General features: G+C 41.2%; 1 protein-coding gene across 1 annotated transcript in view; it reads right to left on the bottom strand.

Moving 5' to 3' along the window:
* Nucleotides 1–36: 36 nt before the first annotated feature.
* Nucleotides 37–11972, bottom strand: part of ALDH1L2 (aldehyde dehydrogenase 1 family member L2) — a 47284-nt gene continuing 35348 nt past the window's right edge. Inside the window, exons 14-23 of the mRNA XM_015427591.1 lie at nucleotides 10435–10505; nucleotides 10200–10305; nucleotides 8489–8576; nucleotides 8245–8338; nucleotides 7359–7458; nucleotides 5557–5655; nucleotides 3617–3782; nucleotides 1926–2031; nucleotides 1439–1638; nucleotides 37–895 (exon numbers count right to left, since the gene is read on the bottom strand). Of these exons, the coding sequence (XP_015283077.1) occupies nucleotides 840–895; nucleotides 1439–1638; nucleotides 1926–2031; nucleotides 3617–3782; nucleotides 5557–5655; nucleotides 7359–7458; nucleotides 8245–8338; nucleotides 8489–8576; nucleotides 10200–10305; nucleotides 10435–10505 (1086 nt within the window). The 3' untranslated portion in view covers nucleotides 37–839. The remainder of the gene's footprint in view (nucleotides 896–1438; nucleotides 1639–1925; nucleotides 2032–3616; nucleotides 3783–5556; nucleotides 5656–7358; nucleotides 7459–8244; nucleotides 8339–8488; nucleotides 8577–10199; nucleotides 10306–10434; nucleotides 10506–11972) is intronic.

The following is an 11972-nucleotide window of genomic DNA, read 5'->3' as shown; positions in this document are numbered from 1 at the left end:
GTACTTTTTTTTTGGGGGGTTTGGGGGGGGGGGGGGGTTTGCCAAAGAAAAGCAGGGATAGGAGCATGCATGGAAGAAATACTTCTTTCAAGATTGCAAAGCATGCACAATTTAATGCAATTTGCATTGACAACTCTGTTGATTACATGTTCCTTATTGGCAAACAGATTATAAAATATTTGCTATAGCTTTTATATGCATAGTTTAACACAGATGTCGAGCTCTGCATAGCATATTAAGGGCACTTCCTTGATTTTATTTACAGTGTTTATAGCCAAGTTGCTTTCTGTGCTGCTTAAGATATGTTGGATTTGTGTCACAGAACCAAAGAAGCTTAATGCTGGTGTAATGCACAGTTTTAGAAAATTGTCAAGAAATCCATGTGTTTGACTTAGGAGAAAACAAGCAATCTAGCACACTGCTTCTTGCTTAGGGAGCTGGAAGCTTTAGCATACTGTTAAGTAGATTTGGGTCCACCACTGGATGTTCAGTTAATCTTCCAGATGAGCATTCCAGTTAACTGTGGTGGATAATGGAGCCAAGACAATAAAAGAGGTTATAGCTGAAGATATTTCACAGAAAAGTCCGTAACTCATCCGGGGGCCCCTACCAAAATACCAGATTCTGCTTAGTGGATCCAGGTAATACAAAGCTTGGCAACAAATGATATACCTGAAAAGAGAATGTCTAACTCATGTTAGGAATGCAGATATTCTTTCCTGGCTCAGTGGGATGAGATTCTGGTTTTTGTAATGCCAGGAAATGTCTCTAACAGTTTTGTCTGACATTCTGCCTTGTGCTTGAGGTTGAATTTATCGGCAAGGGAATTGCTTTGTTGATTAGTATTCTACTGTTACTGCCTTTGTTCTGAGATACTCATGAAGTGCTTCTTCACCTGAAAGAAATCAGAGTTTTAAAACAATTGTAGACGGTAAGAGTTTGGCTCAGTTTCTGTGCTTACAAAGCGAACCAAAAAATAAATAAATCCCCCAATTAGGAACTCCACCCCAACATTTCTTTTGAATTTTCTACCTGCAGGGACCTGAGCCTACGGGGAGGGCGGGATAAAAATCTAAATAATAATAAATAAATAAATTATATTACAGAGTACAGAGCACTCTGGGATTAATTGCACTCAGGTAGGTCCTGCAGTCACCTGTGGGAACGGAATGCAATACATCCACTCTCTTGCAGCAGGCTGCTAAGTTCAGGGAAAGATTGGGGGGGGGGGTTGTCATGCTATCTTTCCTGCCGCTTTTGATCTGTGTTCCTTCATCTACCCTGCAATACTGTTTGCAATACTGAGTTCGAAAACAGATCAGTCATATAAGAACTACTAAACTGCAAACTCAGGTGGGGACAGTGGTCGACACCTATCTTAAAATAAATTAAAAGCATTATTTTATAATGTTTTGTGTTTTTATGGATGGCTACTTACCTAAATCTTTTCCAAAGCCAGACTGTTTGAATCCACCAAATGGGGCTGCCACATCAGTTTTGTTATAGGTGTTAATAAAAACCGTTCCAGCTTCCAGTTTGTCACTGATGTACAGAGCTTTGCTTATGTCTTTTGTGAAGACCCCTGAAGCCAAGCCGTATTCTGTTCTGTTGGCTCGTTCTAGTACCCCATCAACATCCCTGCAGTGAGAGAGAACCATTTGTGCTACATGAGGAGCCAAGGATCCTAATCTAGACTATGATTTGCCATTTCAGTTTTTGGCCTTTTATGAGCACTTGCCAAGGCATGGTTGGCATCCTGTTTTTGTTACTAATTTGCCTGTAGAGAGGAGTCCTGTGAATGTAGTGTTAACACATCCTCACCATACATGATAGAAAACAACAATTTGCCTGCTTTCATCATCAGCATTCATAATCTTGCACCAACAGAATAGTAGTACTGAACAGGTGACTACAGCAGGACATACCCATCTTTGAACTTGGAAATGACCATTACAGGGCCAAAAGATTCCTCCCGTGCAACATACATGTGGTCTTCAACATCTGTCAGGATGGTAGGTTCCATGAAAAAGCCTAGTGGGAGAGAAGGCAATGGAGAATTGTGCAAATTTTGGAATCTCTGGGACTTTCTTCCTGTATCAGTGGTGCTGTGATAGGTATTGCTTCCCCAAACTAAGAAGGTCATTTGCAATACCAGAAGTTACCGTACCTTGTGAATAACTTACCAAAGGTTTTTGTGTAGTTGATTAATGGGTTAGACTGAGTAACAGATCTCTTGATTTAAAAGGTTCCTGTTATTTGATTGAGGACGTTTTCTTCAGCCTGTATCTTTAGGTACCCTTACTCAGATCACTTGAAGGATTTTGATTTTATCACCTGAAGGATCTGGATGTCAAAGCATTCAAATCCAGATGCTTTGGGTAGCCCATAAGCATGGCATTTGCTAATTTAATGTAGACTGTTTCACAATATGGGAGTCCTTAGGTACTATATTTACCTTCTACTGCTGTTCTACACATGAGTGAAAGAGTACAACTCACTGCACTGGTTTCTGTTGTAGAAATCCTAACGATACCACTGTCATTAAGTATAGAGCACCTTGGTATATTTAAGTCTGGTTTTATACCCAAGCTCTTTACAGCCCACATGCTTTATTACAGAAAAATAGAAGTCTCTGTGGGTTACAGAAGAACATTTCCAGCATAGTTTCTTGAGTTGGTTCTCAAGCCTCTGTTCCTGAATGCCCACCTAAAACTGAACTATGCCTCCACCACCACCAGAATGAGAAAACATAGAGTGTCAATATCTAAATATTTGTATTTTTTTCTTGATCAATTTCTCCAAAAATTCCAGTTTATAAACAGAATACACAGTGGAAGAAGTACTTTTTTAATGGTGCCAAGCTGAAGAAATGTTGGTTCATAAGACTCATGCAGACATTCAATAAGAACTGTTCAAAGGCAGAGGTGTTTCACTGTTTTTAGATGGTATGCCTAAGTATCACAACAGGGGACACAGCTATGAATAAATAAGGCTATACTGTGCAAAAATATGTAAAAAAATAAACCTATATCATTATAAAGGTTACAGGTGTGCTTTATCCCAAATATAATAGTAAGTATAAATTAGATATAATACATATACAACTACATATAAATCAAAAGTCAACATTCAGTCTCTTAAGAACGCTGAGCGTGTTGTGGGAGTACATCTATACTGAAGAACTGAAATCTGAAGGCAGTTGCATTCTGTCATTAATGTACCTTAGTTCCACAGCAGGATAATTCTTTGGAACGTTTTCCTATGTCAGATTTTTTATGCGTTTGGAATGGACACCTTAGAGACTGAATTTTGACTTGATTTATATGTAGTTGTATATGTATTATATCTAATTTATGCTATTATATTTGGGATAAAGCACGCTTATAATCTTTATAATTATATGAGTTTATTTTTTACATATTTTTGCACGGTGCAACCTTTAAGTTATGTATCACAATAGGCACGTTTTTGGAAGAGGAATTTTATGCCCCTTCTATGATGATGACCCCTGCCAGCAAGTTTTTAAAGTACTTGTATTAAAAAATACTTTCTACAACTGCTACCCAATTAATTTAACTGGCTAAGTGTTGCAACTCCAATTTAGGCCTTGTCTTACCTGGTCTACATACTTGTCTTCCTCCGTACACTAGTGTGGCTCCCTCTTTCACCCCAAGTTCACAGTATTCCAGGAGCTTTAGTAGATGAGCCTTATGGTTCTGGGGCCCGTGGTCTGTGGATCTGTCCAGTGGGTCACCGATTTTCATCTTTTTGGTTTCTTCCACCTACAGGTTACCCAAAGATGTTGTAGGGGGCATGTGAGAGAAATACATGGTACAAGACAATGGTTGTGATCTTTGGGGGACAATGTCATAATCCTACCTAAAGCAGCAGTCTGTGCTGTGGTGTTTAAAGTTTGTTGGTGAATAAGGGGAAGCTGTTCCTCTCTGTCACAGAATTCCCATAACGGAGCTGAAGCATATGGCTGCATCCACACATTTCTATATTCTACACCGTCACTGCACTATAGAAATGATAGACAACTGGATTTTCCCATGTGGGCAACCTGTGTCCCATGGGAGGCCGGGTGATAATAATACTAACAGCTGAGTCACCTGTATCTGCTGTACCCATTTTTCCCATTGCACCAGAACTAGATCGCTCCTTCAGGAGGCTATACCAGAATTGGCATGGGAAATCTGGTAAGGCATCTTAGTGGTGTAGCATAAAGTGGCTAATAAGCTGTGATCTAAGATCCCTGGTGCAGATCTTGCCTCTGCCATGTGCTTATTAGGTGGCCCTAGGCAAGATACTCCCATTGACAAGGCAGGGGAAATGATATCGCTTATTTTTCAGGATTGTTGTAATGGCTGCAACCAGATATCATCTGTGAAACACTGAACTCATTATATAAAATGTATCATTGCTCTGCCTTCCTGAAGGAGAGAGGCATTATTATTTCAGTGCATTTTTATCCCATCCTTCCTCCTCAGGGCAGCAAACACCTCCACCATTTTGTCCTCATAACAACTATACAAGTGACTGGCCCAAGCTCACCTGGTAGGTTTCGTGGCAAGGAATGTTTTGAACCTGGTCCTTTTTATTTGCTAAAGCCTTTATATCCTGCCTTTCCTTGTGATTCAAGGTGGTGTAGAACACCCCAACCACTACACTATTCTGGCCATCTTGGTACAGTAGACTGTGTGTCTTTGGCTCCAGTGGAGGCTGTTTCTTTCCCTTCTTACTACAGCCTGAGTTGTCACTATACCTTAATGGTTATGAAGAGAAGAAGAGATTGGATTTATACCCCGCCCTTCACTACCCAAAGGAGTTTCCCTTCCCTTCCCCATAACAGACACCCTGTGAGGTAGGAGGGGCTGAGAGAGTTCTTTGAGAACTGCTCTTGAGAGAACAGCTCTGAAATAACTTGTGATTGACCCAAGATCATACCAGCAGCTGCATGTAGAGGAGAATCAAACCCGGTTCTCCCAGATTAGAGTCCGCACTCCTAACCACTACACCAAACTGGCCATACAATGCCTGCCACAAGCACGCCTCTTGGATAACTGAGACTGTCCACCTTGTTCAATGAAAGATCTTTTCACTGACCCAAGGTCACAGCGGGTGCATGTGGAGGAGTGGGGGAATCAAACCCGGTTCTCTCGGATCAGAGTCCGTGCTCCTATCCACTCTACCAAACTGGCTCTCTATAACAGACACATCCACAATGTACACTTTCCCATAGCAGATAATTCATGCAGCAGGTTTTTTCCGTCTTAGAAAGGACAGTGAGAGCCAGCTCAGGTGCCACTCCAATTAAAAGGTTTCCAAATACCTGTGGAGAAAGACCTGCTTGACTTCCAGGACAGCCACTTTCAGTGTAGACTGAGCTAAATGGATCAGTGATCCAATTAGGTGTGAAACAACTTGAAAAGTGCACTGAACGTTAGGAAAGTGCGGCTTTGCCTCAGCCAGAAACACCAATGTGGACACTTTAAGGCCACAGAGTTAGGATATTAAAACAACTGTTTTTAAACCTTAACTGCATATATCCCTTACCACTTTCCTAACAAATTTGTCATGAATTGATTCTTCCACAAACAGTCTGCCAGCCGCAATGCAGTTCTCCCCTTTGTTGAAGAAAACAGCCCCCATGCCCTGTATCAGAAGAAAAAATAAAATTGCATGATGTGTCTTTGTCTTTTTTTTTGTCTTGAACTATTTGCCATACTTCCTTGATGTAGAAATGACAAATTGACACATGCTGTATATCACAAATGATATGAAACAAATTAGGAACCAGAAAGTCTGAGCTGAGGGAAGAACTGTACATTCTGCCCAACTGTAGAGTTGTGGGTTTCCTCAGTGGACCAAATAGCAGCCCTCCAGATTGTTTCAAGTCAGGATGACGGAGGGAAGACTGAAACCTCCATGCATGCCACATGTGGAAGAATTATAAGCAAGACAGGGCATCTCTGTATAGCAGCCTGGATTGTCTTAGGCCTCTCTATTTGGTTCTCTCCCATAAGGCTTTGCAGGAGGTTTTTCAACCTGACAATGCACCCTGCACTCAGCTGTAAAAGAACTAATAAACATTTGAGTTCCAGCCCAGAAGCCAAAACATTTAGATAGGCCTCGACAGGAAGGGTGTTTTTAACCTAGTAATATGACGACTCTGGTCAGAGCCTTCTGGTCAGAAAAGGGGAGAGTCTGAGTTTTGTCAGGACCATCCGATTCCTTGATTGACAGTTAATCTGGATTCTAAAGGTATTTAACACCAGTGTTTGAGATGCTAAGGGCCCCAACACCATGTTTAGGTCCTGCCAGAGAAGCCGAAATACATTCTTAAATAGATAATAATTCCTAAATGAATAAGTGCACTATTTGTTTATAAGTACTGGTTTGTCTTTTCCCTTCTGCTACTTGCTTGAATACTTTTGCATTATGGGTTTAAATTTTCAATAACTTTGGAATGGTTGTCCCTCCCTCTCTCTCTCTGAAACTATACGGTCCTGCCAGTTTCCATCCTCCACCCTTACCAAACCGGGTGGGAATGGGAGTCCTAGGAAAGGGTCTTGCACTCCTAATTTCCCAACACCAGAGTCGCAATCTGAATCAGGCACCACACACATGGCAATGAAGGGGAACCTGCAACTCACATCTGGTTATTACACAGGGTGGGGCTCCCAGACGCAATGTGTATAGGCTTTAATGTGTGAAAAGGCTGCAGGGGTGAACAATGTCTCAGTCCAAGAAGTATCACAAGACATCTAAAATGTTGGATCTACAGCTTTACTAAGCCTATTAGATTTCCTCTTTGAAGAGAGCTATGACTATACTGGGGTAGGCTTGTAGGTTATTATTATCATCATCATCATCATCATCATCATCATCATCATCATCATCATCATCATCATCATCATCATCTCACCCTGTCCCGGCTTGCACCAGGCTCTGGGTAATGTACAAGGCATGATGCTATTAAATATACAAAAACATTAAAATCCAACAAAGATTATTTCCGGGTATCAGTTTTTGTGTGCATTCACACGTCTTCAGATACACACAAAAGCCAGAATTAAACTTTGTTGGCCTTAAAGGTGCCACTGGACTCAAACTTGTTCTACTGATTCAGACCAACACGGCTACCCATCTGAATATACCTCTGAAGTACAGGACAGGAAAGCCTGGCATGCTGTAAGAAGTCCAGGTAGACGATGGATGATGCTTCTCCAGGGGCTTCTGCAGCCCTCAGTCATTTTAGAGATGCAAAAGAGCACTTTGACCTAAAGTCACAGTGGTCTAAAGCACTGGGGTAAAGCATAATTAGTATCATGTACTGTATCTAAAAGCAGACTTACCATCCTCACAGCTTTGTCAAGTTCACAGTCATTGAATATAATCAGTGGAGATTTTCCACCCAGTTCCAAGGAAACCTTCTTCAGGTTGCTGACTGCACAGCTACAAAGAGTATAAGCATCATGGTAAGCACTTTCCCTAACAACCAGTCAGGGGAAACGACACGCTTCTAAACTTGAATATATTTATCTCCACCAGAACAGGACAAATTAGTAAAATGACCATTTACTATACATATTTTAATGAGCACGTTAAGCTTACCTGGGCCTGGCCTCACAAATTCAGTTGCCTTGCCTCAATCTTTGCAGCCCATACCGGACTGGAATTGGAAAGGTTTGACTGCCAGAGTAGGAACCAGGTTCGACTACCCATAAGTGCTATGAAAGCTCACAGGGTGACCTTGGGCCAGTCATACTTTCTGTCTAACCTACTTCACAGGCTGGTTGTGAGGATGAAAAACGGAAGGAGAAGGGAGACCTATGTATGCCACCCAGACCTCCTTACAGCCCAAATGGGATATAAACAAACACAAACAAAACCCTGTCTCATTTATATATTCCTTCCCCATGCAATAAGAGGGCAAAGCCCATTCACTGAAATAGGCTGTTATATGCTGATTGTGCTTTATGTGCTTACACGGATGTGGCAGTGTTGGGAGAAACCCTCCTACTGAGCTCCTGAGAGTGCTCAAATAATGTGCATGTGCATCTACAGGCATTAATCATCAGTTCTAAGATAACTGAGGGTGGAATCCCCCAACTGGTGGCTGGGGAAGCTTCTCATGCATAGCAGGAGTCATGCCATTTGCGGCATGGAAGCCCCTCTGGGTCGAGGCCATGCCCTGGTAATAATAAAAATTTAAAAATGATAATCCAGGAAATACTTCACCTCTTCATAATCTGTTTCCCAACTGGTGTTGAACCAGTAAATCCAAGTTTACGAATATCTGGGTGTTCAGACAAGCGTTGTCCTACTAAACTGCCTAGATGAAATAGGCAAAGAGAAACAGAACGAACCTTCATATGATTAGGGATTCCTTTGGTTATTGAACTGTGCCACACCCCACTCCACCCAAGCTATGCTTTCAACAGGAAATATATATCTCCCATCCCATTTGCATCACTGTTTTTACCTGAACCAGGTAGGATATTTATAACACCCTTGGGGAATCCAGCTTTGACTGAGAGCTCTGCAAACTTCAAGGCAGTCAGAGGAGTGACCTAAGTAAAAAAAATGCATAGGACAACCAGGCTGATGGTCTAGTTCAGATGTACGTATATGCGTTAAAGCAATGAACAGATTACATTCTAATGTGGCTGTAACAGGTATTCTAAGGTTCCTTCCCCTAGGTCTGCTGATTCTTCGATTTGTGTTAGATTTCTGCAGATTCCTCCTGCACCTGTAGACCCCCAGCTTATACCCCGTGTTGCTCCTGAGAGTCCATGATCTTATAAGCAAGACTCAGCATAGCAGGCTGGAGTGGGAAGAGGAAAGAGCCATTATGCAAGCACTTCCCAGGATTAACATTCTTATTGCTAACACAGAACAATGTTCTATCATGAGTTATGCAGGGGTTTTTTTTGTTCATTTGGGTCTTTATATCTTTTGATCAGGCTTCCCTGTAATTCTCTAACATTTCTCCCTGTCCTTGTTTCACTCCATTCCTTGCTACTGAATACATCATCATGTTTCATTTGTTTTTACGGTATAAATGTGTAATTATTTTTGTCGTTTAAGACAAACATAGGGGGGGGGAAGCCCAGTTCCTTTAAGAGTAGGAACTTTCCTAAACTCAATCCATTCACCCTAGGCTATGTGCCCTTGTGACTTGAGATAGTTAAACATCTCTAGAGATACAAGAATTGAAAATGGAATTAAAGAAAAAAAGGTAGAAAGGAGGGGAGAGAGCTAATAAACAAAACTAGAAAAAGAAAAGACGGAGAAGAAATGGGGAAAAGGCACCAGGCAGGGGAGTCTGGCCTGCCATATTGTTAGATGCCTGCATTGCCTTGTCAAAATATTTCAGTACATTTCTTCCATATTGCAGTGAAAGTGTCCAGGATATGCATCTATGTCATTTTCCCCTTGACATGGAGATCTAATATATGGGTGAACCATTGCTCAGCATGCTACATACATTGCTCAGCATGCTACATATGATTTCCAGTGTTGTTGCATAGTAATTCTCTTGACAAATAATACATGATTGCTTTACCAGTGGATTATTTTAAGTGGACAAGGTCAGTAGAACTTTAAGTGTAGGGGTCTGTGACCTATGACTCTAGATCCAAATGTGGCTCAGTATGGAATAAAATGTGGGTTTATAAAAAAAGAAGATCGAAATTTTCAGTTGAGGTATATTGGAGGGGAAGGTGAGATGCTAGAATAATTGGTATATGAAGGGAACGGCAGGCAAGGAGATTTATTTTTTTTTAGACAAAAGGTCTTCTTTGAGATCCTTTACAGAAAGGGAAATGAGTGACATGAACAGTTGGCAGTAAACCAAGGGCCAACTGTGCACAGATTTATGCCAGGGGATGAAAATAATTCTGCAGGATTCTCCTGCGTATTGTGAGACCTCATGTTGCCACTTCCCTATAAAGGACTTGCAACAAGCAGGGTTGGGGCAGAAGAAACTTGACAGGTTGTACAGTTGCTGTACAGGTTCAGTTAGGCAAAAGGGCTTTCTTATGCTGGCTCATAAGAGGTTCAGTTAGGCAAAGGGCTTTCTTATGCTGGCTCTGAATTTCAATGTAGTTTGACTCTTGAATTACAAAAGATTCCTGATCCATTTCAGAGCCAATGTCCTGTTAGAAGTCATGATTGACCCTTCTGAATGTTACCTGTGCTGGTTTCAGAACTAAGGTGTTGCCAGCTGCCAAACATGCTGCACTTTTCCATGCAAGCATCATCAGTGGGTAATTCCAAGGAATGACAATTGCACAGACACTGTAGTTTGAAGGAAAAAACAAGATAATACAGAAACAAAATTAGGTTTCAAAACATAGACTGAGGAGCTTTGCAAATAGTAAAAGTTTAATCTAGTCCACTTTCAGTAGCAAAAAGAATTAATCTTACCCTAAAGGTTCTTTCTTGGTGAAAGTTAAATTATGATTTGGACGTGCATGGTTAATTGGGATGGTAGTCCCCTAAATAAGAAATAATATATATATTTTTAAAAGATAGTGGTAATTAAACATGTATCAACAATAAAAACATGTCTGAATAAAACCTCTGCTATTACAAAATGCTTTCCGAAAATACGCCAACCAGAGAATGCTGTTAAGTATACAGGAATAGTGCTATTAATTGAGTTTTCCCTTCACCATTGTTCACATCTCTTCACTGTGGCCTTTCCTACACATAAACTTGCATATGCCTTAAATACTTTACCTATATTAAATGTTTTCCTAACTGAACTGTTATGTATGTCTAGTCAATTATGTAAGTGTGCATATGGACATTTGGATTAGATTACTGGAAACCAGCTTCATTCCTATCTTCTACAAAAGTGGCATAGACTTCATGTGCGTGTGGTTCCTTCCCAGTCCAGGCATCTACACGTGTCAGTGTATGCACAGAACTCATGCTCACAAAGATTGTCCTATTCATTGTCTATTCACCCCTTTGCAGCAAAAAATGTTCACAAGCAGGGAGGGTGTGATTTACCTGCAAATCCTTCAATTACTAATTTACTCAACCCAACATTACTGGGCTGGGACAAAGACTGGCTGTGAATTGTTACATTTATCACTTTAAAAACTCCACTGAAATTATGGTATAATAGCCCAGTCTCCCTCTCCAAAATGAAATATAGAAATGGGAGCTTAATTTGAAATGAACAAGCACTTCTCACTTCCCTTACTACAAAGAGGTCCAACTTACTTACTCTTTTTTTGTGTGATCAGAAGAGTATACTTTGGGTCTGAATGGGTGGCACCAGAAGCACAGCTGGCTTGGTGCCAATAGCAGCATAACCAAGGAAAATGAATTGGGGTTCATGGTGAGGGACAAAATGGGCCCCAGCTGCTCATTCCCATCTCTTTTCCTCCAATCACCTTGTGGCTGCCCGACTCTATGACCAATATTATAGGAAGTAGCTTCAGACAGATGTGGGGAAGAGGATGCACAGGTACCTAATTTTCTCCTGCTACCCTTCACACACATATACCCAGTTGTGTCGGAGTCACTTCCTTGTGGTGCTAGTCCATGTCCTTGCACATGAATATGAAAGGGACCTGTTCCTTGTTTCAAAGAGAGCTTTTGCATTTCAGGATGCTCAGAATATCTGGGCAATAACACTGCACACAGATAATTAACAGCAGCAATGTTGGGGCATACAGTAAATGGAAAAAAGAATCACATGCACATTCCCTCATGCAAATTTGCAATTTGAATTCCTGGGAAATTTGTGTCAGGACAGGAGCCCACAGTGAAAGTGGCAAAGATGGCAGATCAGGAGTCAGCCTGTACTCCACTAGCCCACTTGGTCCAAAAGAGGGACCTGCCACACACCAGTCCAATCCAGGTGTTATTCCCAGTTCCCATACATCAGTTCCTAGTTCAGGGTAGCTAGCAAAGTCTACGCTTGCTGTTTATCACTGTCTGTACGTCAC

This window comes from Gekko japonicus, unplaced genomic scaffold (assembly GCF_001447785.1).
Source record: "Gekko japonicus isolate JY-2015 unplaced genomic scaffold, Gekko_japonicus_V1.1 scaffold28, whole genome shotgun sequence".
Lineage (NCBI taxonomy): Eukaryota > Metazoa > Chordata > Lepidosauria > Squamata > Gekkonidae > Gekko > Gekko japonicus.
Note: the sequence above shows the minus strand (reverse complement) of the source record. Positions and strands in the feature narration are given on the sequence as shown.